The 27798-nt window shown below is 49.5% G+C and overlaps 1 protein-coding gene across 1 annotated transcript in view; it reads right to left on the bottom strand.

Annotated features, from left to right (window-relative positions):
• LOC119379502 (mitogen-activated protein kinase kinase kinase 13) overlaps positions 1-27798 on the bottom strand; it is a 419538-nt gene that overhangs the window by 80356 nt on the left and 311384 nt on the right. Inside the window, exon 7 of the mRNA XM_037648803.2 lies at positions 25738-25796. Within this exon, the coding sequence (XP_037504731.2) occupies positions 25738-25796 (59 nt within the window). The remainder of the gene's footprint in view (positions 1-25737; positions 25797-27798) is intronic.

The raw sequence follows: 27798 nt of genomic DNA, 5'->3' as shown, positions 1-27798 counted from the left end.
CCTTGCAACGCTTGGCTCAAAGCCATAAAATAGAGAAGTAATAACTGACTGCCTCACATGAAACCGATTCCTACAACGCGTGGGATCTGCCGAAGATTTTTTTCTTGTATTTTGAATTTTCTAGCAGGGATAATTCCTTGATAAGGGAATCCAACTGTATCATGTTACTTAAACATTTCCGGCAAAGAAGTGCCACTTTTTAAGGAAAGGGACTATATAAAAGATGTGGTGTGCGGCATTCGCTGCACTCAAAAATGGTGCACATGTGTGGCGGCTACACGTAGCCAGGTTGAATGTGTATGTTCTTTCCGACATGAATCTTTCAGTTGAGTGTCAGTGTCCTTCTCCTTTCTCCTCCGTGTTCTGACTTGCACTTAAATTTTCAACAAGCCAGCACTAGCTAAAGCAATAGATGTCTGCACAACATCTACTACATAGCTTGCCAAACATCTAACAGCCATGAATGGAGGGAACATTAGCTGATATATTAGCCAGCTTGCAGATGTCTAAGGCGAGAACACGGTTTAAACGAGAAAGCTAAAGACTTAGTCTTAGCCTGATCAAGCCAAAAAGTAGACGTCTACAAGCCTACTGCATTACCTGGGGAGGAGGGTGGCAGAGATCGCGCCAAGCACCCTTGCATGCTATTAGTTCTTCCCATGAGATTACGTGCCACTGCACGCGTTCATGTTTACAGCATTGCACGGAAGCATCCTACACTCTACGAAAAAAAAGAGTCGAAAGAGGGTTATGGAACCGTGACTCTCTTTGGGCGTCCATGTGACCCCTTTTGGAAGGTACAGGCGGAGAAAAAGAGTTCGCATTTTGGAAGGAGTCACTGGACGCTCCTGAAGCGCGTTTAGATTGGCTTCCGTCATGAAAGAGCCGCCGTATACGCCACACATATCGCGCGCTTGCCCTTTGGCGCCGTTGTGGCGCGTTGCTCGCCAACGGAGACGGGGTTGGTGCCGGGGTGACGCGCCGCTTCTGCCTTCTTTCTCAGTCGTCTCAGTCTCCTCGTCTATGCTATTGGAATGCGTTGCGTTGGCTGCGCGGGTTGCGTGTCTTGAAGTTTCATCAGTTTCATGTTCATGCGCGTTTTCGGTGGTCTTGACGCCGGCTCCGCGCACGAAGTGACGCTTGCAGGGCGGAATATTCATGGAGCTGCGGATACGGACAACGGGCGCCAGTTAACGGTGAGTGTACTGCTTTCGTAGGCACTAATTATACAGCTTTAGCTGGGCGTCTGCAGCAGCTCTGCGGAAGTTACCTGCCAGCCATTGCCAACAGCAGCCCGTGTCCGCGGGGCTGTTGCGGATGCCGAACTAAAGCTGTCAGTTAACGAGTTGCCACCGTTATGCGCGTTGCTGTACAAGCTCCCATAAAGTGAGCGATGCAAACAATTATCAAGGGTCATTTCTTGCTGATCGCACGTTGTGTCTGCACTACTGAAGGTGCAATATGTCGTTTTGAGATGCACTTTAGTATACTTCATAATAACATTTCCATCGACCTTGAGTGTGCTGCGTGCTTCCGCGCGTGGGAACGTGAAAAAAAAAAACGTCTGTGTGCGGAACGCTCAGACGCACTATATATAATGGTTTTTGTTGGCTAGATATAGTACGGTGGCTTCCAGAACGTATGCGGTAGTCATTCAAGTTGGACACGCCTCGCCAGTAAAGCGAAAATGCTAGACTTTCGACGGCGCCCGTTGTTGCGGCCGTCGCCGTGCACTTTTTTCCTTCGTTTCCGTTTGCTGTTTTCATGGTTTGCCAACATCTGCGATGACGCTATAACGGAATCAAGTGAGTGTACGTGATTGTGGGAGTTATGTGTGCTAATTCTAGCATATGACGTGTCTGATCTCGACGTAGACGGCGTCCGCACGCGCTGGGTGTCGTTCGGGCCCTCGTACTCGCATGTGTTTATCTGAGTATGGGTTAAGTTTGTAAAACATGCGGTCAGTAACCGCTCACGGCGTGCCCCTGACTGCCGGAGGATGTGTTTGGGTGTCGGGGTAAGCCGGCGCAAAACCGTGTTTATTCTGAAACCAAATTTTGAAGCGATTTCTCAGAAAAGAAGTGCTTTCATTCGTGTATAGCCAGTGCCTATTGCGAGACGAGGTTCCCGCTGCCGCTTACGTGAAAATTTTTTTCGTTCCTTCATTGTGTCTATGTGAACCACTTATTTTGTAGGTTTTGCAAACCATTACTGCAATTTCATTTTCTCATCATAATATCACGTTCTGCTTTTCAGATACCGTGTTTCATGGGGCTCACGCTGAACAGGAGCGACAACCTAGCAAGCCACAAGTCTGATGTCACCAGCCGTCACCACTTTTTGATTTATTCTTAATCATAAGGAATAAAGATTGAAACATGATGCCCAATTTCTGCAGTTTATTTTGCACTATATGACGCTATGCACATCACTCACACATTTTAGTTGGCTATACTCCTAGAAGCATGTAAATGAGGAGTACCCAAACTTCTTAATTGGAAATCAAATACCATCTTTTCGCGCTTTCTATATAACTTTGCTGGAAAATATGTGTTGTTTTGACGAGTTTTATTAAAATAATGCTAAAACTGAACTATTCTCTTTTTGCAGTCGCTGGGCAGAACGGCAAGTATTATTGGACATGCTTAAAACGAATACTCCACTATTTTCAACAATAGTCGCGCAAAAGTAGAGCAAGGGTCCAATGAGTAGCTTAAAATACTCGTGGAGTCGCTTGACGCTTCGGTGTGGGTCACTTGACCCCCGTAGGAGTGTTACCGGCCAGGGTCGCCTGACTCCCTATAAGTGGTAACGTTATCCTTCGGATGAGAGTCTTTCCACTCTTCCTAGAGGGTCAGGGGACTCTCCTAGAGCGAGCCGACCCTGACCCACCAAGAGAGTCACCGCGACTATTTAAAGAGAGTCCTATACGTGGCAAGTCAGAACTCTCCGAAAAGAGTCACGCACACTCTTTTTTTTCTTAGAGTGTAGTCCCTCGCCAGTGGAGCCCAGCTGTGGCGGTGCCCCACGGCGCTCATAAAAACACTCCACGGCATGTCTTGGTGCCGAACTGCAAGCTGCCTTTTCCATTCTTCCTTTTCTGTTCCCTTCATTTACTTGCATTTCAAGCAGCCTGCTGCCCTCACTCTTGCCACTCAACGTTCCTACAGAAAGGTGCATCTGTCTTGTACAAAATGGCTCTACATAGCATTTGAAGTGCGATCTCTTCGTATCATTGGAAGTTTTCGACTTTCCAATACATGAATTATAAATGTGCAAAGCCTCTATTATCTCGCGAGTTGTCTGTTTATTATTCCTGGCAACGATGCTGGTTTTTTTTTGCAAAGTGAGGGGCGCACCCGCACTCTTTGCAGTGCGCGCCTATATGTGAAAGGCCATCGGTGCGGCCTCGTGTTCCCTTAATCTAACATTGACGCACCTTCCGGTTTGTCCTATGTATACAGCGTTACCAGACATGGCAAGCTTGTGCACAGCCCCCGTGGCGCAGTCAGTGGCTGAAGATCGCTGGTTGACACCGCATCCTGTCTTTTCTTTTTGCTGATGCGTGCGCATTGTCGTTCCATCTGATTAGGCAGTGAAAAAACTACTTTAACACCGAATCGGCCTGCCACGTTCTTCAACCCGTGCGACAATTTATGCACGTACGGTACTACAGCTATGTCCTTGTTGCTTTCCAGGTTTTCGTTTTTCTTGTCTCCGTTCCCTTCAGCCTTTATTGATCTGAATAACGTTTCACATGTTCTAGTTACATGTTCCGGGAAACCGGCGCACTCCAACCGGCCTACTTGTCTAAACACGCTTTCCTTAATTCTATGACGGCATGTCTTCTGGACAGCCGACTTCAAGCATGAAGTGGCGATGCCGTCCTTCACCGCCGCTCCAAAAAAGGCCTTGTAAATCCAAAAAGGCCTTGAAGGGCTTGACACATGAGAAACCTGTCAAGCCCTTCACAACTTCGTTCCCGAAACGAAGGCACGTACTTCTTGCGCAGTTCGGTCGCGTATGCCGCAAGCGCCGTAAAACGTCCCGACTTTGGCCTGCGAAACACTCGGTCGTTGACTTTGCACGTAAAAATTCGTTCACGCTGGGCAGTCGCCACCGCCGCACCGAACCACTCACTCAGAAACTCCCATCGTTCAGGCACGCAGTTAAAACGCTGCTGTGAATGGGCGCCCGAAGAGTTTTGGGCCCGGATGAAGCACAACATTACCGTTGTCAGATGAGCCGTATTGCGCGACCATGGGGCAAAAACTAGTTACCGTACCCCCCCTGATAGTCGTTAGGACGTTAGGAGTGGTGCTGCTGACCGGAATGGCGGCTCTTCTGTCATCATGCTTGCGCGCTCATGAAAGCTGAAACAAAAGCCACTCCCGAACAAGTGCTTAAAAAACTGTCGGCACGCCGTAGCGTCCCTGATTTTTCCTTTGTGTTGTCGTAGCCGGCGGTACACACTTCGTATAAATATACTATTTGATATTCGATTCGATATTCGATATTTTTGGCCACTATTCAGCACTATTTGATTCGAATTTGATTTGAGGTGAAATTTCAGTATTCGCACACCCCTAGTCTACAGCTATTGGCTGGAGTAGGGTTGCGAGGTCAAAAAGACAAAAAAATAGTCACAAAATTGTAGAAACTAGCCTAAATGTAGTCACGCGTGTCTGAACTGTGCAAAAAACTGCGAAGCTTTTTTTATTTAAATGTCTAAATGGGAGGGCCTTTTGGTAGAAATGTAAATACGTACGGCAACAACCTTTCAAAACCATAATCGCTGAGATAAAGTCGTAAATTGTTGATTTTCGTGCAGGAGACGAAGTCTCTTCACGCGTCCTTCGTGACTTTTCCTAAAACGACTACAAGTACCAGTAAATATGAGTACTGCATGAGCGTGCTCAAAATGAATGTTGCTGCGATAAAAGCAAAAATTTCGCGACTTTCGCAATCGTTTTTTGGACAAAGTTTCAGCAGTTAAGATTCCCGAGACTACTCCTAAGAAACAACAGACGTTGTCGGATGTCCGCGATTTCTAATGTCGATGAGTGCAGAGCGTTCTATTGTCCTCCTCACTTCCAATTACAGTGGCCCGCAGAATAAAGCCCTACGCAACAATTTTCCCTAAGGGTCCCAGCCACTTATCCAAAAGTATTTTCTTGTGTGCAATTCAAGTGCCACATTCAGTTTTGGGTGCTGGAAACACGCCTTGGTCGCCGTGTTTTGATATCGCATACTCGAACACCAGCGGCGGCGACGTCAGCAGATATTGATGACTTGGTTGAAATCCAGGCAACAAGAAACTAGCCAAAAAGTAGCCAAGACGTTTTTTCTGCCACACCGGCCCAAAAAGAGTAGCCAAATTAGCGCAAAGTAGCCAAACCTGGCAACCCAGGGCTGAAGTGTATTAAACTTGTGAATAAGGTGTGACTCTTTATAATTTCTGTCTCTCGAGGACAGGAAGTTTCAATGAAGTATGTAAAGTCTGAGATCGTTCTAGTTGTGACCTGCCACATTAAATGCTGTGCCACTGCTTTCGGTAATTTCTCCGCCGTGTCCGCGCGATGCCCGTTAATATTACATAGACATGCTACAATGCTCTAAAACACGCCCTACTGACATGCTCTACTGAGCATGTCAGTAGAGCAGCCAGTGACGACATGCTCGAATGCTACATATACAGATGCATAAGTCAGCAAACTCACTCAGACTCAGATCGAGCCGTGAGTCTGAGTGAGTCCAGCTGAGTTATATTTTGATGAGTTTGAGTCCAGTTGAGAAATATATGTTGTTACGGGGAAAATACAATACTGAGTCAGTAGCAAGCCACAGCACAGCTCACAACACAACGTCGACTTCTTCACCTCTTTTCCAGCTGCCTTTTCAGGGTACATCCCACTATGCCCTGTTAGCGTAGTGTTGGAAGAGCGTGGCTCTTCCAAGTCTATAAGGTGTGTTTCTATAGTCTCCCGATTTGTTATATAACACCATGTTTGTCACCGACCAGACGGGATTCCGTCTGACTACTGACTTTGTTTAACGGCTCCTCAATCTCTAACCATTTTGCTTTTTTTCGGCCACCCTGCATGTTTATGTAACTTATTGCAACACGCGCCTTCTTCCTTCTTTTAGCTTTTGTCTGGTTTTTCGCAATACTACCTGTCAAAGAGTACCTCTGGTTGTTTTCTTCGTTACTAGCTATCCCAGACTCCGAAGGACCCGGGTGCCCCCCAAAAAAGCTACTGCGCTTCCTGCCAGCCCACCTCATGGCCAAGCCTCCTATCGAAGTGAATTGTGTCTCTTTGGAAACCAGCCCACCTGAGCACCTCCCTGTTTATTTCCACTACCTCGAAACCTTTCTCTCGACTAATTCGCCATACCTCTTTGTTTGCGTCGACATCCGCTCTTTGCAGGTTGCCGTCGTGCACTGATACCTCCAGTACCGGGCATACAAAATCTGCACCGTAAGCTGCATGGATGGATGCTATGAGCGTATAATTTATAATGGGGCGGTGACATGTGGAGTTGTGTATTGTATCCCTTTGACATGTGAACGCGTATACATAGGCCAGACTGGAAGGTGTGTGAACCAAAGACTTAGGGAGCACCAGTACAATGTAGAAAACGTATCTGGTCATTTAGGAATACACTGTCAGAGGTGTGGTTGCGCCCCAATGTTTCCAAATACCCGTATTCTCGGTAGGGCCCGCGGCAGAACCACGCGAGAAATAATTGAAGCCTACGAAATCGACAAAAATAAAGAAAAATGTGTGAGTGTGCCTTCTTTGGCTCTGTCAGCTAAAAAAAAGATGTATCTGGAATCTTCGCTTTGAACGTTGGCGGGTGCAGATTGTTGTGATTAGTGATGACACGTGCAGGCTTTGTGCTGTATCTTTACATGTTTTTCTCTCGGTTTTATCGATTCACTGTTATTGTATATAAGGCATGTGTGATCGCAAATAAAACGATTAGTTGCAAGTTAGCGCTGTGTCTGTGCGTCCCTCTTCTCTGTCCCTGTCGTGGTGCGCTACGCCGTACGAATTATGAATCCTAACCAACTAGCCCGGGAACGTGCCTTAGCAGACATGTGGAACACCAGGTTCGACAAAAAAAAAAGGAAAAAAATGTTACAGTGGCTTTCTCGGCTATGCCAGGATAACGTAGCGTTAGCAAAGGTTCAGATAATTATTCTTAGCTTTCCTGATTGTCTCGGATCAGCTTGATTATCATGCTTACCGCTGCTCCAATGACACACACACGGTATGCGTATTATGTGGCACATGTATATTTATTTTGCCAGGCAACTACTTCGGGATCCGATGAGTTAAGCTTGTCAGCTCTTCTGCGCCGTTGAGCAGCATTTGCGCTCTCTTTCTCACCACACTGGCAAACGCCAGTAAGAGGCGCTATCAAGCGGCACCAGCGCAGTGTAAGACGGCGACTGCCCAGCGAAGGCGAATAGCTGCGGGCGCGCCGGCGCCAATACGTCTGCCAAGGCTACGACGTCACTCCTCTGGAAAGCGTAGACTGGCGGCGGCGAGTCGCGCGCGGCTGTGGCGGAGCGCGCGCGAGGTGCCGGCTCCGGTGCGTGATATCACTGATCCTCGCGCATGCGCAGCACGGCTATTGAGGATCCACGCGAAACTGGCTCGGCTAGGCCAGTGTAGCTAACGCTACAAAAAAGAAAGCTCAGCGCTGCCGCAAGAGTCCCTGGCGGCAGTGGGCGCATCCTCGTCGAGAGTGTGGGAACCAGTCGTGCCTGCTTGACCGTGGTGCCTACAGCAGCTGTAAGCAGCGGTTACATCGCTCTGCACCGTGTCGAAGGACAAAACGTTAACGCAGTGCGTCAGAATGCTTTTTTGGGTTTGAATAAAAAAGCCACACTTTCACCGCAAGGACGAAGCAATGAATGCGATTGCAACAAATTGTAATGTTATACGAAGTGAGGCTGGAAGCTAACTCTTTTGGATGCGATCTCACGTAACTCTAAAAAACGCTGGTGTAAGTGAAAATACGGCCGCTCCAAAGAGATGCTCTTTCCGCACAGCCACTGCGTATTGGGAGCGAAGCACACAGAAAGGCATACGAGCCACCCGCTGATGGCTGCCGAGATAGCGCGCGCGCCAGAGTTCGTGACCGCGCCCTTAGAATAAAAGTTCAACGCTGAGAAGCGAGGGGGAGGGAGGTTACGCTCGAGCAATACCCCCCCCCCCCCTTCGCATTTTTTCACACTCGTTCAAAGGCGGGAAATTCCCTCTCTGCTTCGACGGGAGGCCTCCCGAGCGTGGTGATGTTATCGCATGCGCCCTCCGAGAGACGGAGATGGGCCGGCTTGTTTGGTCTCTGCTCCATCCGCGTTCGTTGCCCACGCTCGCGCGCTTTTAACCGCGGTAGAACATATGATAGGTGGAGCCGATAAATAGGTGGAGCCGATTTCGCTACTTTGGCGGCACTACCTTCAGGCAGGGTCCTGGTTTCGACGTAGCGGGTCAGGTAGTACAGACTACGACGATCCATTTATTACCGGAAGTTGACGTCAGAAATGAGTTTTTGCCAATTTGCTCAAATGGTTGTTGAGGTGGCTCGATCGGGTGAAGAAAGGCTTTGTTGGCGGCGTCTTGCGTCACTGGCAGTCTCGGCATGTCCTCATGTGACTAGCGACGTCAGCGACAGGGCGCGGCCAGTAGTACTTTTTCTGTATTCTCGCGAGCGTGCGGGAAACACCGAAGTGTCCAGCCGTCGGATCGTCGCCTAGATGACTTCTGGTCGCAATGCTGAAGACTCCACGAGAAGGTAGTTGGCTCGGGCCGGCGAAAAGTTCTTTAGAAGAACGTCGTTTTGCAAGCAAAACCACGTCAATCCTCGTCTAAATACGTTGGGCACAACGGTGGTCTTGCATTATAAGTATTCTGCCAGGGTCGTCCGGGCCGGAACACTCGTTGTTGTTCGGCGAAGTCATCGACACCGATGAGTCCCAGAAAGGTGTGTTCGTCAAGATCGTCATGAGGCGTTGGGTCAACAGGTGCGCGGGACAAGCAGTCGGCATCAGAATGCTTCCGGCCGGACTTGTAAACCGCGGTGATGTCAAATTTCTGAAGGCTGAGGCTCCAGCGTGCGAGGCGATCTGAAGGGTCTTTCAGATTTGCTAGCTAACACAAGGCGTGGTGGTCGCTCCCAACCTTGATTTCTGGCTACGCCCCTGCTTGAAGGGCCTGCCGTACAAGTAGTGGCGAAGCTTCGATTTTGCCCAAGTGATGGCAAGGCGCTCCTTTTCTGTTGTCGAATAATTTTCTTCCGCCTTTGAAAACGACCAGCTAGTATAACTTATGACCCTTTCAAGCCCATCCTTTCTTTCAACTAACACAGTACCAAGGCCTACACAACTTGCGTCAGTGTGAATTTTGGTCTGTGCGTCTTCGTCGAAGTGGGCAAGTATCGGCGGTGACCAAAAACGTCGTTTGAGTTCCTGGAATGCTTCTTCTTGGGGCGATTCCAATTTAAACTCTACATCTGTATTCGTTAGGCTAGTAAGTGGCTCGGCGATGCGAGAAAAGTTCTTTACAGAGCGCCTGTAATAGGCACACAGACCGAGAAATCGGCGTACCGCCTTCTTGTCACCGGGTGGTAAATATTTAGCGATGGCAGCGGTCTTCTGGGGACCGGGGCGCACTCTAGCCCCCAGGAAGAGCAGCTCTTCTTATGCAAAGCGGCCCTTTTGCGGCTCCAATGTAAGCCCAGATGATCTGATTGCTTGTAGGACTGTTCCAAGGCACAGGTGGTGTTCGTGCAAAGTTTGACGCGAAGACGACGACGTTATCCAAATAGACAAGTCTTCCACTTCAGGCCTGCCAGCACCGTGTCCATTACGCGTTGGAACCTCGCATATGCTGAGCAGAGTCAGGCCCATATTCACAAACCAACCTTATCCTTTTGCCCTCCTTACCTTTTCGGCACCTTAACGCGTTTCATAAACAAACCTTATGCCGCAATCCAGCCTTTCCTTAACCTTATCGCCGTGAAACGGTGGCGTTCGACAAGGTAGCCCGGCAGGTATCTTAAGACGCCATTTATGCGGCGCGCTATGGCTGATTACGCAAGAAGCTTTACAAAATCACTAAAGAAAAGGTGACGTCCGCTACCGGCGTCCATATGTGCAACTGACGCTGCGAGTGCTCGAAAACCGTCATCATTCCATGGAAAATTTAAGCGACGGTGTGTTGCTGAGCAGATTCCGTTTCTCGAAGCGAGCACTTCATGTCCCCGAGCATGTCGCCTGAAACGAGCCCCCACTACGTCGGTGTTCCTATGCCACCACTCCTTCAGCTGCTGGTGACGCTCGGTTTCTACGGTGCAGACACTTTTCAAATTGTGAATGGTGACTTCCACACTGACCCGCATTATTAAACGTGTGAAAAAAAACCGTCAGGGTACGGCGCGGAAGCCGACGTGCTTCACTGCGGGACGGGATATTATTACCCATTTTTGCACTCACGTAGCCGCTGCTCGGTGTACAGCCGCACGTCTCTCTTGCTGTTTTGAGCTGTTCCCACTTTCTCGCGTTGCCCTTCACTAACACCGCGTGCTATCACAATTTTTTGCTCTCGCAATGCGACGCTCTCAAGTCGATGAGCAGCGCTGGATCTTATGTGAAATTCAATTTTCGCCTTTCTGTCGCACTCAATAACAAGCGTATGTATGTCGCACGCAAGCAGCCACACACGCACACACGCAGGCAGACCGAGAAAAACCGCTCGCAACTCCACGCGCCTGTCGGTTTTTAGACTTGAACATTACCCTGCAGAGGTGTCACGCCTGTTGCCTTTATTTGCCTAGGTCTACAAAAGAATTGCTGCCATATGAGTCGGCGCATTCTAAAACTGTGAAAAGGGCTATAGCTAAACATTGCCTAGAGTCTGCACTTGCAAGGTCGTGCTCACACGTGATGCAGAAGGGTTTTCAAAACCAATTGGATCGTCTGTCCTTGGCTGGTTTCCCTCGCACGCTCCTCATCGCCGTCGCCGAGTCGCTCCTCCAGAAGTTCAAGAGTGAACACCACGGTTCTGGGGTAGAGCAAGAGCGGAGAACGGTGAGACCTGAGGTCGTACCGTATATGCACCGGGTGGCACACAACCTAGAGAAGGTTGCTAACAGACATGGCGTGCCAATTGCTTTTTCTGCGCCGCGGAAGCTGTCTCAGCTATGCCCACGTATCCTATCTGATGGGAGCAAGAAAGGTGGTTGCGGCAAGAAGCACGCCAAGTCGTACACAAAATGTGCCACCGGTGTTTATGAATTTCCGCTATCCTGTGGCAAGACGTATGTCGGCCAGACGGGAAGGTGCGTGAATGAGCGTGCGCGGGAACACGAGCTTTCACTAAAAGGTAAAGATGGGGCACATTTGCCGACCCACTGCAGTTCACATAAGTGTGAGCCGAGCTTGAATATGATTCAGGTTCTGGGTAGAAGCGGGGACACCACGGCTCGAGAGTTGTTGGAGGCATTTCATATCAAAGCACGAGGTTCCACGTGCATCAGTGACACTTCGTTGTCTCTATCGCAGGCAGAGCGCAAGTTCATAGATCACAGGTTGTGATTAGGGTGGTATGCGCTCGCTGTGTGCCTAGTTTGCTGCGCATGTCTGCGCCTATATATTTGGTTGCACTATCTCTTGAATAAACAGTCGAAAGCCTGCGCTCCCCTGGACCCCTTCCCTCGTTATTTCCTTGCGCAAAAACAGCCATACTTTGTGGCTGGTACTTAGCCCCTTCGAAGAGGCCGTGCTACAGGTTGCAGAAGTGTATAAAGCTTCCTGCACTACATGTGGCATACAGTGCAATGCTTACATAAGTCTGTTTCATCTAAGAAGCTGATTGCATTAACTAGTGGTATTAAAGGTTCTTCTCCTAAAAGTAATGTTGGGTGTAATGGTATGTGTAAGTTATAAAGCAGATAAACGTGTTTTTGTATTTGCGTTTCCATCTCTGGACAGGTTGTTAAAATGTGTACTACTGTTAATTTTTCATAACATTTATCGCATGCTGGTGGGTCGTCATCTGCCAACAGATAGTTATGTGTAATGTGCGTGCGACCTATTCGAAGTCGACAGAGGACAACTTCGATGAACCGTTTTTGATGGTCACATGTTTTCCATTTACCAAGTACAGGCTTGATGAGTTGAAGTTTGTTGTTTATATTCGATTTCCACTCACTTTGCCATATGAGTGTTAATGATTTACGAAGCGCTTTAATTATGTTCTAAACATTGATATGTGCTGCTGCTGCATGCCGATCCGCCCTTTCATTTCTTGGGATCCCGACGTGGCTAGGGACCCAGCAGAAACATATAGACTGATATTTACTTAGGTTTGAAAGGACGTTTTAAATATTGCCAATAAAGGGCTCATACTGAGACCGTGGATTCAAAGCCTTCAACGCACATAGGGATTGAATATATGTACATTACTGCTTTTCTGTATCCGGCATTTACAATCTTTTGAAGTGCCATACACAAAGCATAACATTCAGCCATGTAAACTGAGACAAACTTGTACGCTCCCATGTACCTTAGACAACGCTACTTCTGACATACATAGTTGTTTTGGAACAGTCTGTATAGAATTTTTTATAACTGTTATATGTTTCCTGCAACATGCGAAATTCCTGCAGAATACGTTCACATGGTGTATGTTGTTTCTTTAAATGTGTCAAGGATAGATCCGAGAAATTTCGTGAAATCATTCCACAGAGCCAGTCTAGATGATCTTGGCATGAGAGCGAGAGCTTCTGTGGGGGCATTGCACTCACGACTTCTTTCTTCAAATCTGAGTATCAGCGGACTGAAGGCATTTGGCTTGTTTATATAGTGTAAGCGTTTGTCGCAGTGTGTGATTATGTGATGGCATATGTGGTTTGGCAAGGAATGAATTCAGAGAACATATGCAAACGTAAGTTTCGTTCTTCTCTGTTCTATGGACCGCTCGTTACATTCTGCACAGGGGCTGAGAATTGGCAAAGTTCTGTAGGCACCTGTCGCTAAACATAGCCCCTGATTATGGACAGGATCTAGTCGTTGAAGGTACGAGTGTCTGGCAGAGCCATATATTAAGCTACCGTAGCCTAATATACTACGTACCAGACAACGGTAGATCTGCAGCAGGCACTTATGGTCAGAACCCCAATGCTTGCAGGACAGAACATTGAGCGCATTGTTTGTTTTAATTTTCAGGCAGTTGATGTGAGCAAGGGAGTTCAATTTTTTATTAAATACGACGCCTAAAAACTTGTGTTCCTGTTTCACCGGCAATGCTGCTTCACCTAGTTTCAGGTCCGGTTGTAAGCCTCTCTTTTGGGAGAAAACAGCAGCAACAGTTTTTTCCAAGGAAAACCGGAAGCCGTTTTCAGATGCCCATTTGTTGAGTTTGTTTAAGGTAATTTGAATTTGGAGGTTCACACGTTGCCATATTCGATGCACGGCACGCGATCTGAAGATCATCCACGTAAAGTGAGTGCATTAGTGGGACAGGTACAACCCTGTTAACCGAGTTCATCTTGACTACAAACAGTGTTGCGCTTAAAACACAGCCCTGAGGCACACCGTTTTCCTGAGTGAACACACGTGATAGCACTGTGCCAAGACGTACTTGAATTTCCGTGTAGTGTCATACGCTTTTTCGAGGTCGAAAAAGACAGCTAGGCAGTGCTGTTTGTGTAGGAACGCATTACGTGTTCCATTTTCTAATCGGACCAGGCATTCAATAGTTGAACAACCTTACTTGTACACGCACTGATGGCTATCCAACAAGGTTTCTGAATCAAGGATATATGTCGATCTGATATTTATAATGGTTTCATATGATTTTGCAAGGCAGCTTGTGAGCGCAATCGGTCTGTAGTTACTCGCTAGTCTGGGCTGTTTTCCGACTTTCAAAAATGGGGCTATGGTGGCTTTCTTCCATTGATTTGGCATTTCAGCTGTTTCCCAGATTATGTTGAAAAAACTAAGCAGGGCCTCTACAGCTTTCAGGGACAAGTGAGCGAGCATCGCATAACGTATCCTATCAGGACCAGGTGCTGTACTTTTGCCTGGCCTATTGATTTCAAGAAGCGTTGGAGGCTTGTTGTATAATCTGTTAGAACCTTCTTAGTTGGAACCTTTTGTTTTTCAGCTGATTCTTTATATTTTAGGAAAGCTGCCGAATAATTCGCTGAGATGGATATTGTGTGGAAGTGTTGGCCCAATATGTCTGCTTGTTCCTGCAAGTGTGTTTGGCTGCCAGCTGTTGAGAGAATGGGAACCGTGTAGGAGGTGAAATCGCCTCGAAACTTACGCACCTGACCTCAGGCAGCTGGTTTAAAACCAACTCCAAATGTCTGAATGGCGTAGTTGGCGAAATATAAATGGAACAAATTGTGACAGTTTTATGCGCCAAAATTGTAACAGCTACGGCTTCTATGTGGCTGTTAACAGTCACTCGTCTAGTAGGGACACCACTTCGCAAAATAACAGCCACGCCACCAGACAAGCGGCTAGCCTGGGTTCGGTCTCGCCGTACGACAGTAAGGTCCTTTAAAAATTTTGTGTGCCTGTCGCCCAAGTTTGTTTCTTGTAAGCAGATTCCCAGTTGAAAAAAACAATTGGAACCATTTGAAAACATCAATGGGTCCAAATGGTAATAGTGATTTCCAATTGGGCCAAACGGTATCCCAAGAGGACCATTTGGAATTTCCAAATGGTTCAAGAGGATACGCTCACTTCCAATTGGGCCAAATGGGATCTCTAACTGGACCATTTGGAACAACTGAAATGACCAAATGGTTCAAGTGGTAGCTCACTTGAACCATTTGGAAGCTCACAATTGGAAGCTCATTTCCAATTGGGCTAAATGGAATCCCCAATAGGGTCATTTGGATCAACTGGCATTGCCAAATGGAAACACTCATTTTCAGCTGGGCCAGGCGGTTCCATAGGAAATTTGCGTGCACAATTCGATCAAGGAATTTGAGTTATCAAGTGCTTCGACTTCGTTTACTTGCGAAGTGTTGTAAGTGCTTATTTATATATACAATTGTTATGACAAGCACCAATTGGTTGCATTAATTCAAATGGTGTGAAGAAAAGATGACATTTTACAGCCGTGATATATACCCCGTATGAATGTATTGCAAAAAATACTGTTGGAACAAAGCGAACTTTTATTCGACGTTTCCCGTAGATCTGCGCACGACCGACACGAAATCTACTAGCCGTTTGGTCATACTGAGCCGTTGCACAACTAGCTAATGTTTAAAGCATAACGGTTACTTCCCTACGAAAAGAGGAATTTTTTTCATCAACATTCGTCATTATCTGCCACGATCGGAATGCAGTGAACATTGCGCTGTCACGACTAACGCCGCATTGCCGGCATTTTTGTTGACAGCATCAATAGTCGCATCTCAGTAGCAGTAGTCTCGTATCTTTTCTTGGTGTTTTCCGGTACAAATACTACATAATAACGTACTTTATAATATCAATATTATATTAAAAAGTAAGCTGCATTTTTTTATTTACAGGTAAGAGCATTACAGGCGGTGGTCAAATATTATTATGACCCGTAGTTTTGGTAGTTTCGCACATAGCGGCTAGTCGTGGTGCTCTCTTTCCATGTGTGCGTGCGGCATGTTCCTAGTGCAGCGTGTTTGCTAGAGGAAACTTGGTGACATTAAGATGAGACATTTATTTTTGGTCGCTTCTATCTGTGGAAAGTGTTACAAGTCAACATCAGCGTGTTCGAGCGGTTTTTAGAGTTGTGTTGGTTGTACCATGCGGCGATCGCTTCGTCAGCGTCGATCGAGGATCACCGATTTCCTCAGCTCTGATCCTTCCATGTAAGTATTGCACTTACATATTTGGAATGTAAGCGAACGTTTGTCCAGAGTATTTGTGTGGTGTCATTGTACCTTGCTGCAGTATGCGATGAAATGCGCGAAGTACACTACATGCCGGTTTATGTAAGCATCCTCTGTGTAATGCCTACGCCTTATGGCGCACATGTGTCTTTGTAGAAAGCGCTAGCGATTATGTGCAAGTGAATTCATTTGACATCTAGTCAGAGTAGTATTAAATGAAATATAATCGGTTGCCGTAAGGGTCGCATTTCGCCTCCATTGAAATGCGACCGCTGCGGGCAGGATCGAACTCGTTTCTTTCGGGTCAGCTTGCCGAGCACTGTAAATGATGGACCGCCGCGACGGCGAACGTTATTAATTCTTACATAGTTTTCCTACAGCATAAACTGCTTCTCAGACTAGGCTAATTAAGGGCCATTTTAACGTTGTACTACTAAGCGCGAATGGGCTCATGCCACGCATGTTATTTGGTAAAACTATACGTTTGCTGTACGTTTCATGAGTCATTATTGCCTTCATTTCTTTCAGGTGGTGTACAAGGATACGCGCAAGCACACTGCTCATCTAAGGACACCTTGTAATGATAAGAAAACTTGCTGCAAGTGCTCAAATAAATTCTGAGTTTCCCCACCATGCTGCCTTGGCTGTTTGCAGTTGGCTGGACCAAGCAGGTCCTGAGCCAATCAAAGTAGGAACCAACTAAGTGAAATGCGATAGCAGCCAGCTGAGATCCGTGCAAGTTCTGGCCAATTTGAATTCTACTTTATAATTAATCCTGAAATTTCACCTGGGCATGTACCACTTGAACCAATTGGAATACAACCAATTGACCCAAATGGTAATGTGCTGACTGCACCATTTGACCCAATCGCAGTACAACCAATCGGCCCAATTGGAACACAGCCAATTGGCCCAATTGGTTATGTACTACTGCACCATTTGACCCAATTGGCATACAACGAATTGGCCCAATTGGTCCACATGGCCCAATTGTGTACTAATTCACAAAGGGAACCAATTGGAACCAGGTCGAAATTTTCCAATTGGTTCCAATTGTTTTTTTCAACTGAGTTGCCACAGGGGAGAAGATGTCACCTAAGTTATGTAGCAGTCCTCTACAATTCCAGTGGATAACAAAAGCCATTTTGAAATTAAAGGGTGATACTTGCCGCTACACGTGAATGGAAGAGAGGAAAGTTGGGTGACATATTTCAAGAAACAGCAGGTTCAATTACTTTACAGGGCCTTTCTCAGGCCCCGTAATTGCTGTTTTGTCTTTTTTGGAGCGGTCGACAGAGTCCCGCCGCCCCTTCGCCGCTGCCTGCACCATCTGACTTGGAGTGGCGTTCACAGCCTCTTGAGAGGCACTGGAAGATCGCTCCAGAGAGCGATGTCTACTTTGCATGGGCTTCGGATCAAGCAACGAAGTCTTGGACCCCACCTGGCCGAACGTCGATGCCACCTCCTTGGCCTCTGTGGCGCCTTGGCTGGTGCTGCAGCTCCTAGACGCCACTGGTGTGGTCAGGATAAGAGATGGCAGGGCAGCCTTGGCTGCTCCCATCGTGCGGGCGAGTAGCGTTGGCCTCAGCACGCTGCGCGTGGTCCGGGAAACCGCCAAAGGCCGTTGTGGTGTCGGCCCCTGTTGCACCACTTCCGCGAAAGATGTTTTTATTGCAAATGATGGCGAAATACGTTGTCCCGCTTCACGGAACATTATATTTTCCTTGACTTTAACAATAATAATTTCCTTTTCCCGCACCAGGCCGGACAAGCTCTGGAGTACGCAGGGTGAGTGCCGTCGCAGTTCGTACAGTGCATCTCATCATGATTGCAGTCGCCAGCAGTGTCCCGCTGTTCCGCATTTCACGCAGGTAAGCTGCCCTCGACAGCTCTGGGATGGATGACCAAATCTTTGGCGTTTAAAGCAACGCTGCGGGTTGGGAATGTAGAGTCTGACATGCAGTTTCACATAGCCGGTTTCCAGAGTTTCGTGTGAGGTAGTCGAGCTGAAAGTCAGTATTATGTGCTTTGTCGGGATTTCAATGTCATTCCTCCTGATTGTGATGCGCTGCACATGGACTACATTTTGATCTCTCCATCCATCCAGGAGTTCTGTTTCAGTGAGTTCCATTAGATCTTCGTCCAACACTACACATTTCACAGTGTTCGTGGTCCTGTGTGTGCTCACCGACACAGGATTGTTTCCAAGCGCCACGAGCTGTGCAAGCTTGTTATACTTGTCCTTGTCTTTTACTTCCAGGAGCAAATCCCCATTTGCCATCTTAGTTGCTTCATAGCCGCTTCCAATAGTTTCCTTTAGACACTGAGCAACCAAAAACAGTGAATTAGTTCGAGCCTTTGTAGATGATTGTTCGCAACGTACCACATGGATCTTCGGGAGTGTTTCTTGTGAAGATTCCTGCACTCATATGTGTCTTCTGTGGGGATTCTCGCAAGCCGGGGCCAAATGGGTGTGTTGCCTCTGCCGGGTGTGGGAATCGAGCGCGCCCTTCCCTTTGGCGCCTCGTTCCCCAGCTAGCGCGCGTGTTGGCCCGCGCGGCTCGAGCGCCGGGAACCGCCGTTAATCGGCGGTATGGCGACCGCGGCGGCAGCGCCAGGCCTCTTTGTCTGGTGCAAGCCATGCGTCAGCCTCCCGGCGCGCGGGCACGCGTCCGGACATGCCTCGACATGCTCACATGCTCACGCCACCAAGCTAGCTTACGTCACTGCGCAACGCCTCTCCTCATTGGCCGCCAGTGACAACCCCCTTCCCCCTTGAGCTCGCTTCTGTTTGGCGCGGGCTTGCCCGCGTCAGATGCTCTCAGGCTAGCACGAGAGGTTGACGCGCTGCTCTAGCAGGCGGCTTCTCGTTCGGGTGCTCGACCGCTGCCCTTTGTGTGGTAGTCTTAGCGCCGCTGGCAAGCGTACTCGATCGGTCTTGCGGAGTTCCCCTTACGGCCTGCAAGCCTGTGAGTGTCGTACTGTGCTGCATCTTGGGTTAATAAACCCGTTGTTGTTGTTACCCTGCCTCGTGCGTGGTTTCTGCGCCGTGCCGGAGAATCGACGAACCCGGCCGTAGCGTCTTTGTTCGCTGCGGCAGTGGAGAACGTCGCGTCCCTACACGGTCGCGCTCGTAGGTAAGCCTAGTGCAAACCTATCTCCACATAACTGGCGCAATCACGTCTTGAGTGACGCTGCCAAAGGCATCTCTGCCTCCCTGTCGGCCAAGTGGTTGGGCCCATACCGAGTGCAGACCAAAGTGTCGCCTCTGGTGTACAGGCTGGCTGACTCCCAAGGGAGACAAGTCGGCGGTCCAGTTAACGTCTCCGACCTCAAACCTTTCGTTGCCCGCAGCAACGACTTGGGAGGGGGGGAGGCGGTCACCGAACCGCAGGAAAACCGTGAGAAGGCTGGCTCCAAGCCACGCCATCGGTACAGCCTGCGGAAGCGCACTTAAGCAACCTTTCTCCCACTGACAGGTAGCTGGACTTTATTCCATACCATGACAGTGAATGGAGAATAACCGCTAAGTTGCGGCGGCACACGTCTAGAAGTAGTAGAAAGCCCTCTTGGCCGAAAATACCCCCTGACGTGTTGTCCAAGCCATAACCTGGCAAGCGCCCCCTTTGTTGGGCAGCACTGTCAGGCAGGCACCCCTTTTTGGCAAGCCGGCTATGCCGGGGGCATTTCTGTCCACTCCTGCATCGCCCCGTCGTCTCCCTGCGCCTACCGCGCCACCAGCCTGTTCCAGACCTGATGGCCTGCCGTTCCCTGGTCCTCCCAGCTGTGGCCTGCGTTCCTGCCTTCTGCCCTGCAGTCACCTCCACCCTGCCTTACACACCTGGCAGCTTCGGTAGCCACCCTCGGCGGCTATTCCGTCCACTCAAGCTTTGGCCCAGGCCCGAGCGTGGTCGCTCCGGCCTCCGTTCCTGGCTGCCTGCTGTTCCGGCCTGCTGTTCCTGTGAGGCCCCCGTCCCAGCGACTTTCGGCGGTTGGCTGCCGCTCGCAACTTGCAGCCACGCCTCGTACGTTCCCGGCTGCCAACCTCTCCAGTCCGGCGAACTTCAAGCGGGCCGGCTGCCCGCCCTTGTGCAGTCTTCCCCGTTCCTCCTGGGCTGTGGACCTTCTTACGGCAGTGGGCTCCCCCTTGTGGTGGAACTTTCGGTGGAACTTTTGTGTGGCCATGGACGACCTATCGACTTGTACCTTTGGGAAGACGACACCCCCCTGTTGGACTTTGCCCCGTTGGCCAGCCCCCTTGCGGCTGAGCTGACCTTGCCACTTGGCCTCGGACAGCCTCTTTCACAGGCTGGCCTCGGTCTTTAGGAGGGGGGAATGTGGGAATCGAGCGCGCCCTTCCCTTTGGCGCCTCGTTCCCCAGCTAGCGCGCGTGTTGGCCCGCGCGGCTCGAGCGCCGGGAACCGCCGTTAATCGGCGGTATGGCGACCGCGGCGGCAGCGCCAGGCCTCTTTGTCTGGTGCAAGCCATGCGTCAGCCTCCCGGCGCGCGGGCACGCGTCCGGACATGCCTCGACATGCTCACATGCTCACGCCACCAAGCTAGCTTACGTCACTGCGCAACGCCTCTCCTCATTGGCCGCCAGTGACAACCCCCTTCCCCCTTGAGCTCGCTTCTGTTTGGCGCGGGCTTGCCCGCGTCAGATGCTCTCAGGCTAGCACGAGAGGTTGACGCGCTGCTCTAGCAGGCGGCTTCTCGTTCGGGTGCTCGACCGCTGCCCTTTGTGTGGTAGTCTTAGCGCCGCTGGCAAGCGTACTCGATCGGTCTTGCGGAGTTCCCCTTACGGCCTGCAAGCCTGTGAGTGTCGTACTGTGCTGCATCTTGGGTTAATAAACCCGTTGTTGTTGTTACCCTGCCTCGTGCGTGGTTTCTGCGCCGTGCCGGAGAATCGACGAACCCGGCCGTAGCGTCTTTGTTCGCTGCGGCAGTGGAGAACGTCGCGTCCCTACACGGTCGCGCTCGTAGGTAAGCCTAGTGCAAACCTATCTCCACATAACTGGCGCAATCACGTCTTGAGTGACGCTGCCAAAGGCATCTCTGCCTCCCTGTCGGCCAAGTGGTTGGGCCCATACCGAGTGCAGACCAAAGTGTCGCCTCTGGTGTACAGGCTGGCTGACTCCCAAGGGAGACAAGTCGGCGGTCCAGTTAACGTCTCCGACCTCAAACCTTTCGTTGCCCGCAGCAACGACTTGGGAGGGGGGGAGGCGGTCACCGAACCGCAGGAAAACCGTGAGAAGGCTGGCTCCAAGCCACGCCATCGGTACAGCCTGCGGAAGCGCACTTAAGCAACCTTTCTCCCACTGACAGGTAGCTGGACTTTATTCCATACCATGACAGTGAATGGAGAATAACCGCTAAGTTGCGGCGGCACACGTCTAGAAGTAGTAGAAAGCCCTCTTGGCCGAAAATACCCCCTGACGTGTTGTCCAAGCCATAACCTGGCAAGCGCCCCCTTTGTTGGGCAGCACTGTCAGGCAGGCACCCCTTTTTGGCAAGCCGGCTATGCCGGGGGCATTTCTGTCCACTCCTGCATCGCCCCGTCGTCTCCCTGCGCCTACCGCGCCACCAGCCTGTTCCAGACCTGATGGCCTGCCGTTCCCTGGTCCTCCCAGCTGTGGCCTGCGTTCCTGCCTTCTGCCCTGCAGTCACCTCCACCCTGCCTTACACACCTGGCAGCTTCGGTAGCCACCCTCGGCGGCTATTCCGCCCACTCAAGCTTTGGCCCAGGCCCGAGCGTGGTCGCTCCGGCCTCCGTTCCTGGCTGCCTGCTGTTCCGGCCTCCTGTTCCTGTGAGGCCCCCGTCCCAGCGACTTTCGGCGGTTGGCTGCCGCTCGCAACTTGCAGCCACGCCTCGTACGTTCCCGGCTGCCAACCTCTCCAGTCCGGCGAACTTCAAGCGGGCCGGCTGCCCGCCCTTGTGGAGTCTTCCCCGTTCCTCCTGGGCTGTGGACCTTCTTACGGCAGTGGGCTCCCCCTTGTGGTGGAACTTTCGGTGGAACTTTTGTGTGGCCATGGACGACCTATCGACTTGTACCTTTGGGAAGACGACACCCCCCTGTTGGACTTTGCCCCGTTGGCCAGCCCCCTTGCGGCTGAGCTGACCTTGCCACTTGGCCTCGGACAGCCTCTTTCACAGGCTGGCCTCGGTCTTTAGGAGGGGGGAATGTGGGAATCGAGCGCGCCCTTCCCTTTGGCGCCTCGTTCCCCAGCTAGCGCGCGTGTTGGCCCGCGCGGCTCGAGCGCCGGGAACCGCCGTTAATCGGCGGTATGGCGACCGCGGCGGCAGCGCCAGGCCTCTTTGTCTGGTGCAAGCCATGCGTCAGCCTCCCGGCGCGCGGGCACGCGTCCGGACATGCCTCGACATGCTCACATGCTCACGCCACCAAGCTAGCTTACGTCACTGCGCAACGCCTCTCCTCATTGGCCGCCAGTGACAACCCCCTTCCCCCTTGAGCTCGCTTCTGTTTGGCGCGGGCTTGCCCGCGTCAGATGCTCTCAGGCTAGCACGAGAGGTTGACGCGCTGCTCTAGCAGGCGGCTTCTCGTTCGGGTGCTCGACCGCTGCCCTTTGTGTGGTAGTCTTAGCGCCGCTGGCAAGCGTACTCGATCGGTCTTGCGGAGTTCCCCTTACGGCCTGCAAGCCTGTGAGTGTCGTACTGTGCTGCATCTTGGGTTAATAAACCCGTTGTTGTTGTTACCCTGCCTCGTGCGTGGTTTCTGCGCCGTGCCGGAGAATCGACGAACCCGGCCGTAGCGTCTTTGTTCGCTGCGGCAGTGGAGAACGTCGCGTCCCTACACGGTCGCGCTCGTAGGTAAGCCTAGTGCAAACCTATCTCCACACGGGAGGCCTTAAAGGTCCAATCACCCGGCGTCAGCTCAACCCCCGGGGTCCCCTTTTCCCCGGACACGGCTGAGCCACGCACGGCGAGGCGTGGGACGGGGTCAAAACCCCCTCGTTGGCGCGGGTCCATGGTGACGCCAATCATCAAACGCCTGCTTGCGCAGACGCCCCTGCGGGGAAAGGTGCTTAGGAGCGACGTCCGAAAAAGACTCCAGGTTTGGAGTGTGGATTCTCGGTTCTCAAACCACGTTTTCGCGGCGTCTTCTAAATAGAAGTAGACACACCGCAGTTTCTCTTCAGAGTCCCAATTGTTCAAGGCGGCGACTAGGACGCACGTCTCCGAACAGCTTTATGGGTCTTCAATTGATGATAAAAGGAAAGTTGGCAGCGTCCTGGGCTGCCGCATCACGACTGTTGCGGGTGACACAGCGGCGGTTATCATGGCTGTTGTCGTCGTCACCATGGTTTTTGGCTTCTTGGGTAAGAGCCCATATTTTGGCAGTAGCCCTTCCCGCCTTCGGCTTGCCCGATGATCCAGAAGGGCTTTCGCGTCGTCCTCACGGCTTAGGCTTGGTTCACAGCTTTTAGTGGGCGTCCGAAACAATAACAAAAGCCATGGTGGATTTATTGGCTAATGGGTGCACGCGAACGCAAGTCAGCACATCTATAAAACACAGACTTGAATTGATTCTGGTTGAAATACTATCAAGACCTGCACAATGCCTGCGCAAAAAACTTGTGAAGATTTGTGCTACTTTGTTATCCATCCCTCTATTTGTTTTACTTTACCATGCTTCATTTTGGCATATATAAGGTGTATCATTCTGCCATTAAAACCAGTTGTCAGTCAGCGCTTTTGTGTCCGTGTCGTCTCTCTTGTCGGTGTGTGTTCGCGCTGTTACCCCCTTAATGTACAATATGAACTCGCCCAAGAAGAAGTATTAATGAAATTCCTGCACTCATATGAGTCTTCTGTGGGGATGCTCGCATCTCGTGATTTTTACATCATGGAGGCCGTGGTGCGCCCTGCGGGCCAGCTTCACCCAGGGACACTAACCCAGCAGCCGATGTCGGCGTAGTCACCGATGCGCGAGAGATGTTTCTGCGGTGGTACGACCTGGTGGCAGAGATATGCGGGACCCTCTCCCTAGTAGCACCACATGCTGACACAGCGTTGGCGCCACATTGAGAAAGTTGCTTCAACGTTGTGGCAACATTGCGTGCTACCAGGGTTGGTCCTTGGAGCTGGTCGCAGACACTCCATGGGGCAAACTGCGGATTGTTCCCACGGACTCCCTCACACGATGATTTGAACATCAGTGATGATGCCGCATAGTGTTGCATTGGCATGAGTGTGTCACATTGATTTTTATAATTCGGCTACTGGGCTCACTACGTAAACACATTGGAATACTACTTACTTTTATCATTATATAGGTAACAGGCTTGCTATGTAGAAAGTGAAAATAAAAATGCCCTTTTGTTGGTTTGAATATGCAGTGTACTGCGTCCGGTGCTCCAAGGGCAGGAGAGATCCCGCAATTCTAACAGCACAGCAAACACCTAAAAATTGTCATAAACTGGATCAATGACACGTACAGACACCACCCAAAAACTAGCGAAACACAAACCCCATCACCAGCTTTCACAAGGATCGACAACGCGATCAATCACGACCACAGGTGAACGTATACAATTCGGCACAACAACACAAATGGCCACAGCCTCATGACATGAGTAGCACAAAACTCATGATATCACAGAAAGCGGGGTTACAAAAAAAAATTCACTATTCTCTTTATCCCCAATACTCTTGCTTTCCTTGGCAACGTATTTTTTTTCTGATAACTATATGGCTACTGCAAATAGGTGTGTGATGACTGAGAACTAAGGCAAATATTTATTTATTTTATTTTATTTATTTATTTACAGTACCTACAGCGCGCGCGTGGGGCATTAGTGTAGGGGGGAGATAACAATTTCGAAATGCAGAAGGGCAACAATCGATTAACACTGAGGTGTACATAAAAGAAATACAGATACATAATGAAGCATCCAAGGGTGACACGTAATAAACACTGACGTGTGTGGAGATACAGCAGCAAGGAAAACATATTGTATATAATAAATGCACACGCACACACACACACACACATATATATATATATATATATATATATATATATATATACACACAGATATATGCAGGTGGAGAGAGGCGAAAAAAAAAGCGAACTCGAGCTTAGATCGCTAGAAAGATCAAACGAAAGTGTAGGCAACTTTAAATTGTGCTCAGGCTACGATAAAATATGATCTTCAAGCGCAGTGGCGAAAGCTTCCCTGGATGCGGCTACAATTTGTTGAGGTAGTTTGTCCCATTGCCTAATTGATCGCGTAAAAAATGAATATTTAAACAGGTTAATTCTGGAAGCGAACTCGTGCACTTTAAGTGGGTGATCAGATGAATAAATCCTTGGTTGACAACACATCGCCAGCTTAGTGACTGAAGCAGTTCTGATTAGGCCTAACTGCCAAGGCAATGTGTTTGTCACAAAATTAACTGCCATCACAGTGGCTGACTGCAAATCATATCTAAAGTGTGAAAAGCATGACGAGGGGCCAAAGAAATGGTATTCCAGTTTGCAGGCTGACTAGTATGGCAAGTGTGCCCAAAACGTTGTGTTCCTAAAAGATGGCAAGGTCAAGTGCTGCTGCTGTGGCAAATAAATGTTGAACTAGCATTTGTCATGAAAATATTTTGTCAGTGTTTAACTTCATAAGATGAAACTGCTTCCATACTTAAAATCCCACCCTCTTCTTTTCAGTTTTCTTAATTATATATTTTGTATGTCAATGCTTTATGCAGTTTTCTAAGTTAATCAAACTATTAGCTCCAAATTTATATTACACTATGACAATTCACTTCAAATCAAGTGCATGCGCAGTGCAGATGTTGAAAACGTGCTGGTGCCTTACCCTTGGTGTGCAGTGTATTCATCGTCCATTTCACCTTCCTCTTCAGAGGTAGCCAAATCCTGCAGCAGGGCGTAGTACCACTTTTAGAAAAGAGCTCCTCTCTGTTCTCAAGAAATGAGTTAAAAGACAAGTGACCACTTGTTTCCAGCCTGATGCCGTGGCCTATACTGCAAACGTTTTCATGCCACATTTGCTCCAATGCGGTACCTTAACACACATTGATTCACAGTGAAAAAGTTGAGGACCACGCAGTGTGCAATAAAACGGAAAGTGACAGGCATAACATTAAGAGAGTGGAAGACAGCAGGATGGGTCAGACAACAAACATGGGTAGCTGATATTCTAGTTGACATGGACTGGCCATGTAACGTGTATAAAAGAAAAACGGTGTTCAGTCAGAGCAATGGAATGGGTACCGAATGAAGGGAAAAGGAGCCAAGGATGGCAGCGGCAAGTTAAAATGGAATGAGCTCACGCAAGAATTGGACAGGCCTGCAGGGGATTGGCCGAACACTATGACGTGAAGAAGACTTGTAATGTGTGTCCAGCAAGGAATACAATTGTGGTCTGTGTCCAGTAAAACATTAGTGTACAGAGCCCTTTAGGGGCCCCACAATGCGGGCTCTTTCCTTTTTGGCATGCTCCTGGAGGCATTCCCATACTTTGATGTTTGAGACCGTTTTTAAGAGGTATCCTCAGCCTCTGCCAAGGGGTTGGATGCTGCACAGGCACATTCAAAACTATTTTGGGCCTGTCAGCACAAGTATCCAGGGGCCTGCTGGCCCTTGATGATGGGATGCACCACTGGCCGGATCAACCAAGGAGGCTGATGGCACGACCCTTACGCGTGTCTCGGTCGGCCGCCAAATAGTGCGGCACTGCAACCCAGTGCATCACATCTAAATAGGACGGTTTGGACATGTGATTAAATCCTTGAGGGCATTTTGAATTTATATGCTCATTTTCAGTTCTATGATTTCCTTGTATTTCGAGCATGGTCAGAAATAAGCAGGGCGTTCTCCATCCCAATTTACACTGCGAACAGTTGGTGTACAGTTGTCAGATGAATTTGCACACGTGGTGTGTAGAAGGGAAGCTTCTCCACGAAAAAGAGGCGAGTCCCGGTTGCAAAGCGTCCATTGCTGGCCGTTCGAAATCAGTCACGCGTGGAACACACGAGCTGCTCGCCCAAAAATGCCTCCTCTTCCAATATTTCGGGTCTGAGATGGCGAGTTCTAATGGGTGCACCTTTTGCACAGGCACGAACAGCTGCGACCCATTGGGTATTTTAACTTTACATGCACAAACAATGCCACCTTTGCTTTGAATAGATTTGTTTACTACACCAGTCTTCCAGAACAGTCAGGGAGCGTTGTCCTAATGAATAATCACTAGAACCCCTTTCTTTATGCTGTGATTTTTTATGCTTTTCTCGAGTGAATGATTTCAAGTGTGAGGAGATACTCACGAAGCCACTCCTTCTACAGCTCTTTTACCAATTATATCATGGTCACTTCCAGATATCACTTCCTCATTACCTGCAAGATCCGCCTAAACACTCAGTGCGACTAAATCGTTCTGAAACAATCCGCCAACCTTTAAGCCGTGTCAACGGTCACAAACCTTCCCCTTTTCCATCAGCTATCTCCCTCTGGGATACCTTGCCTAATGATAGTGTGTGTTGTAATACCATTCACTCATTCATGAACCTCATACAGTGTACCGAATTTGCACCACGAATTTTCGACAATATATGTATTTTCATGTATCCATGTACCCACTCCTGCATTGGCCGTGAAGGGCCTGCAGTAGAAAAAAAAGTTATTAGATACCTGTGGACTCACAAACTGAGCAGCTCAGTATTCTTTTTTCCCCCATTGTCACGAGTAAAGGGGCACGAGGCACGTACCGAATGTCGGAATGTGGCGATGGTGTGCGAGGAATGGATGATGATGACGATGAAAACATTCCTTTATTAAAATTTAAAGAAAACGGGGAGGGTCCCTATTCCGGGACTCCTATGGCAACCTCTGCGATAGCCCGGGCCCGCTGGACGAGCGC

Source organism: Rhipicephalus sanguineus, chromosome 1, assembly GCF_013339695.2.
Source record: "Rhipicephalus sanguineus isolate Rsan-2018 chromosome 1, BIME_Rsan_1.4, whole genome shotgun sequence".
Classification (NCBI taxonomy): Eukaryota; Metazoa; Arthropoda; class Arachnida; order Ixodida; family Ixodidae; genus Rhipicephalus; species Rhipicephalus sanguineus.
The sequence above is the reverse complement of the archived record's forward strand: the minus strand, read 5'-3'. Positions and strand labels throughout refer to the sequence as shown.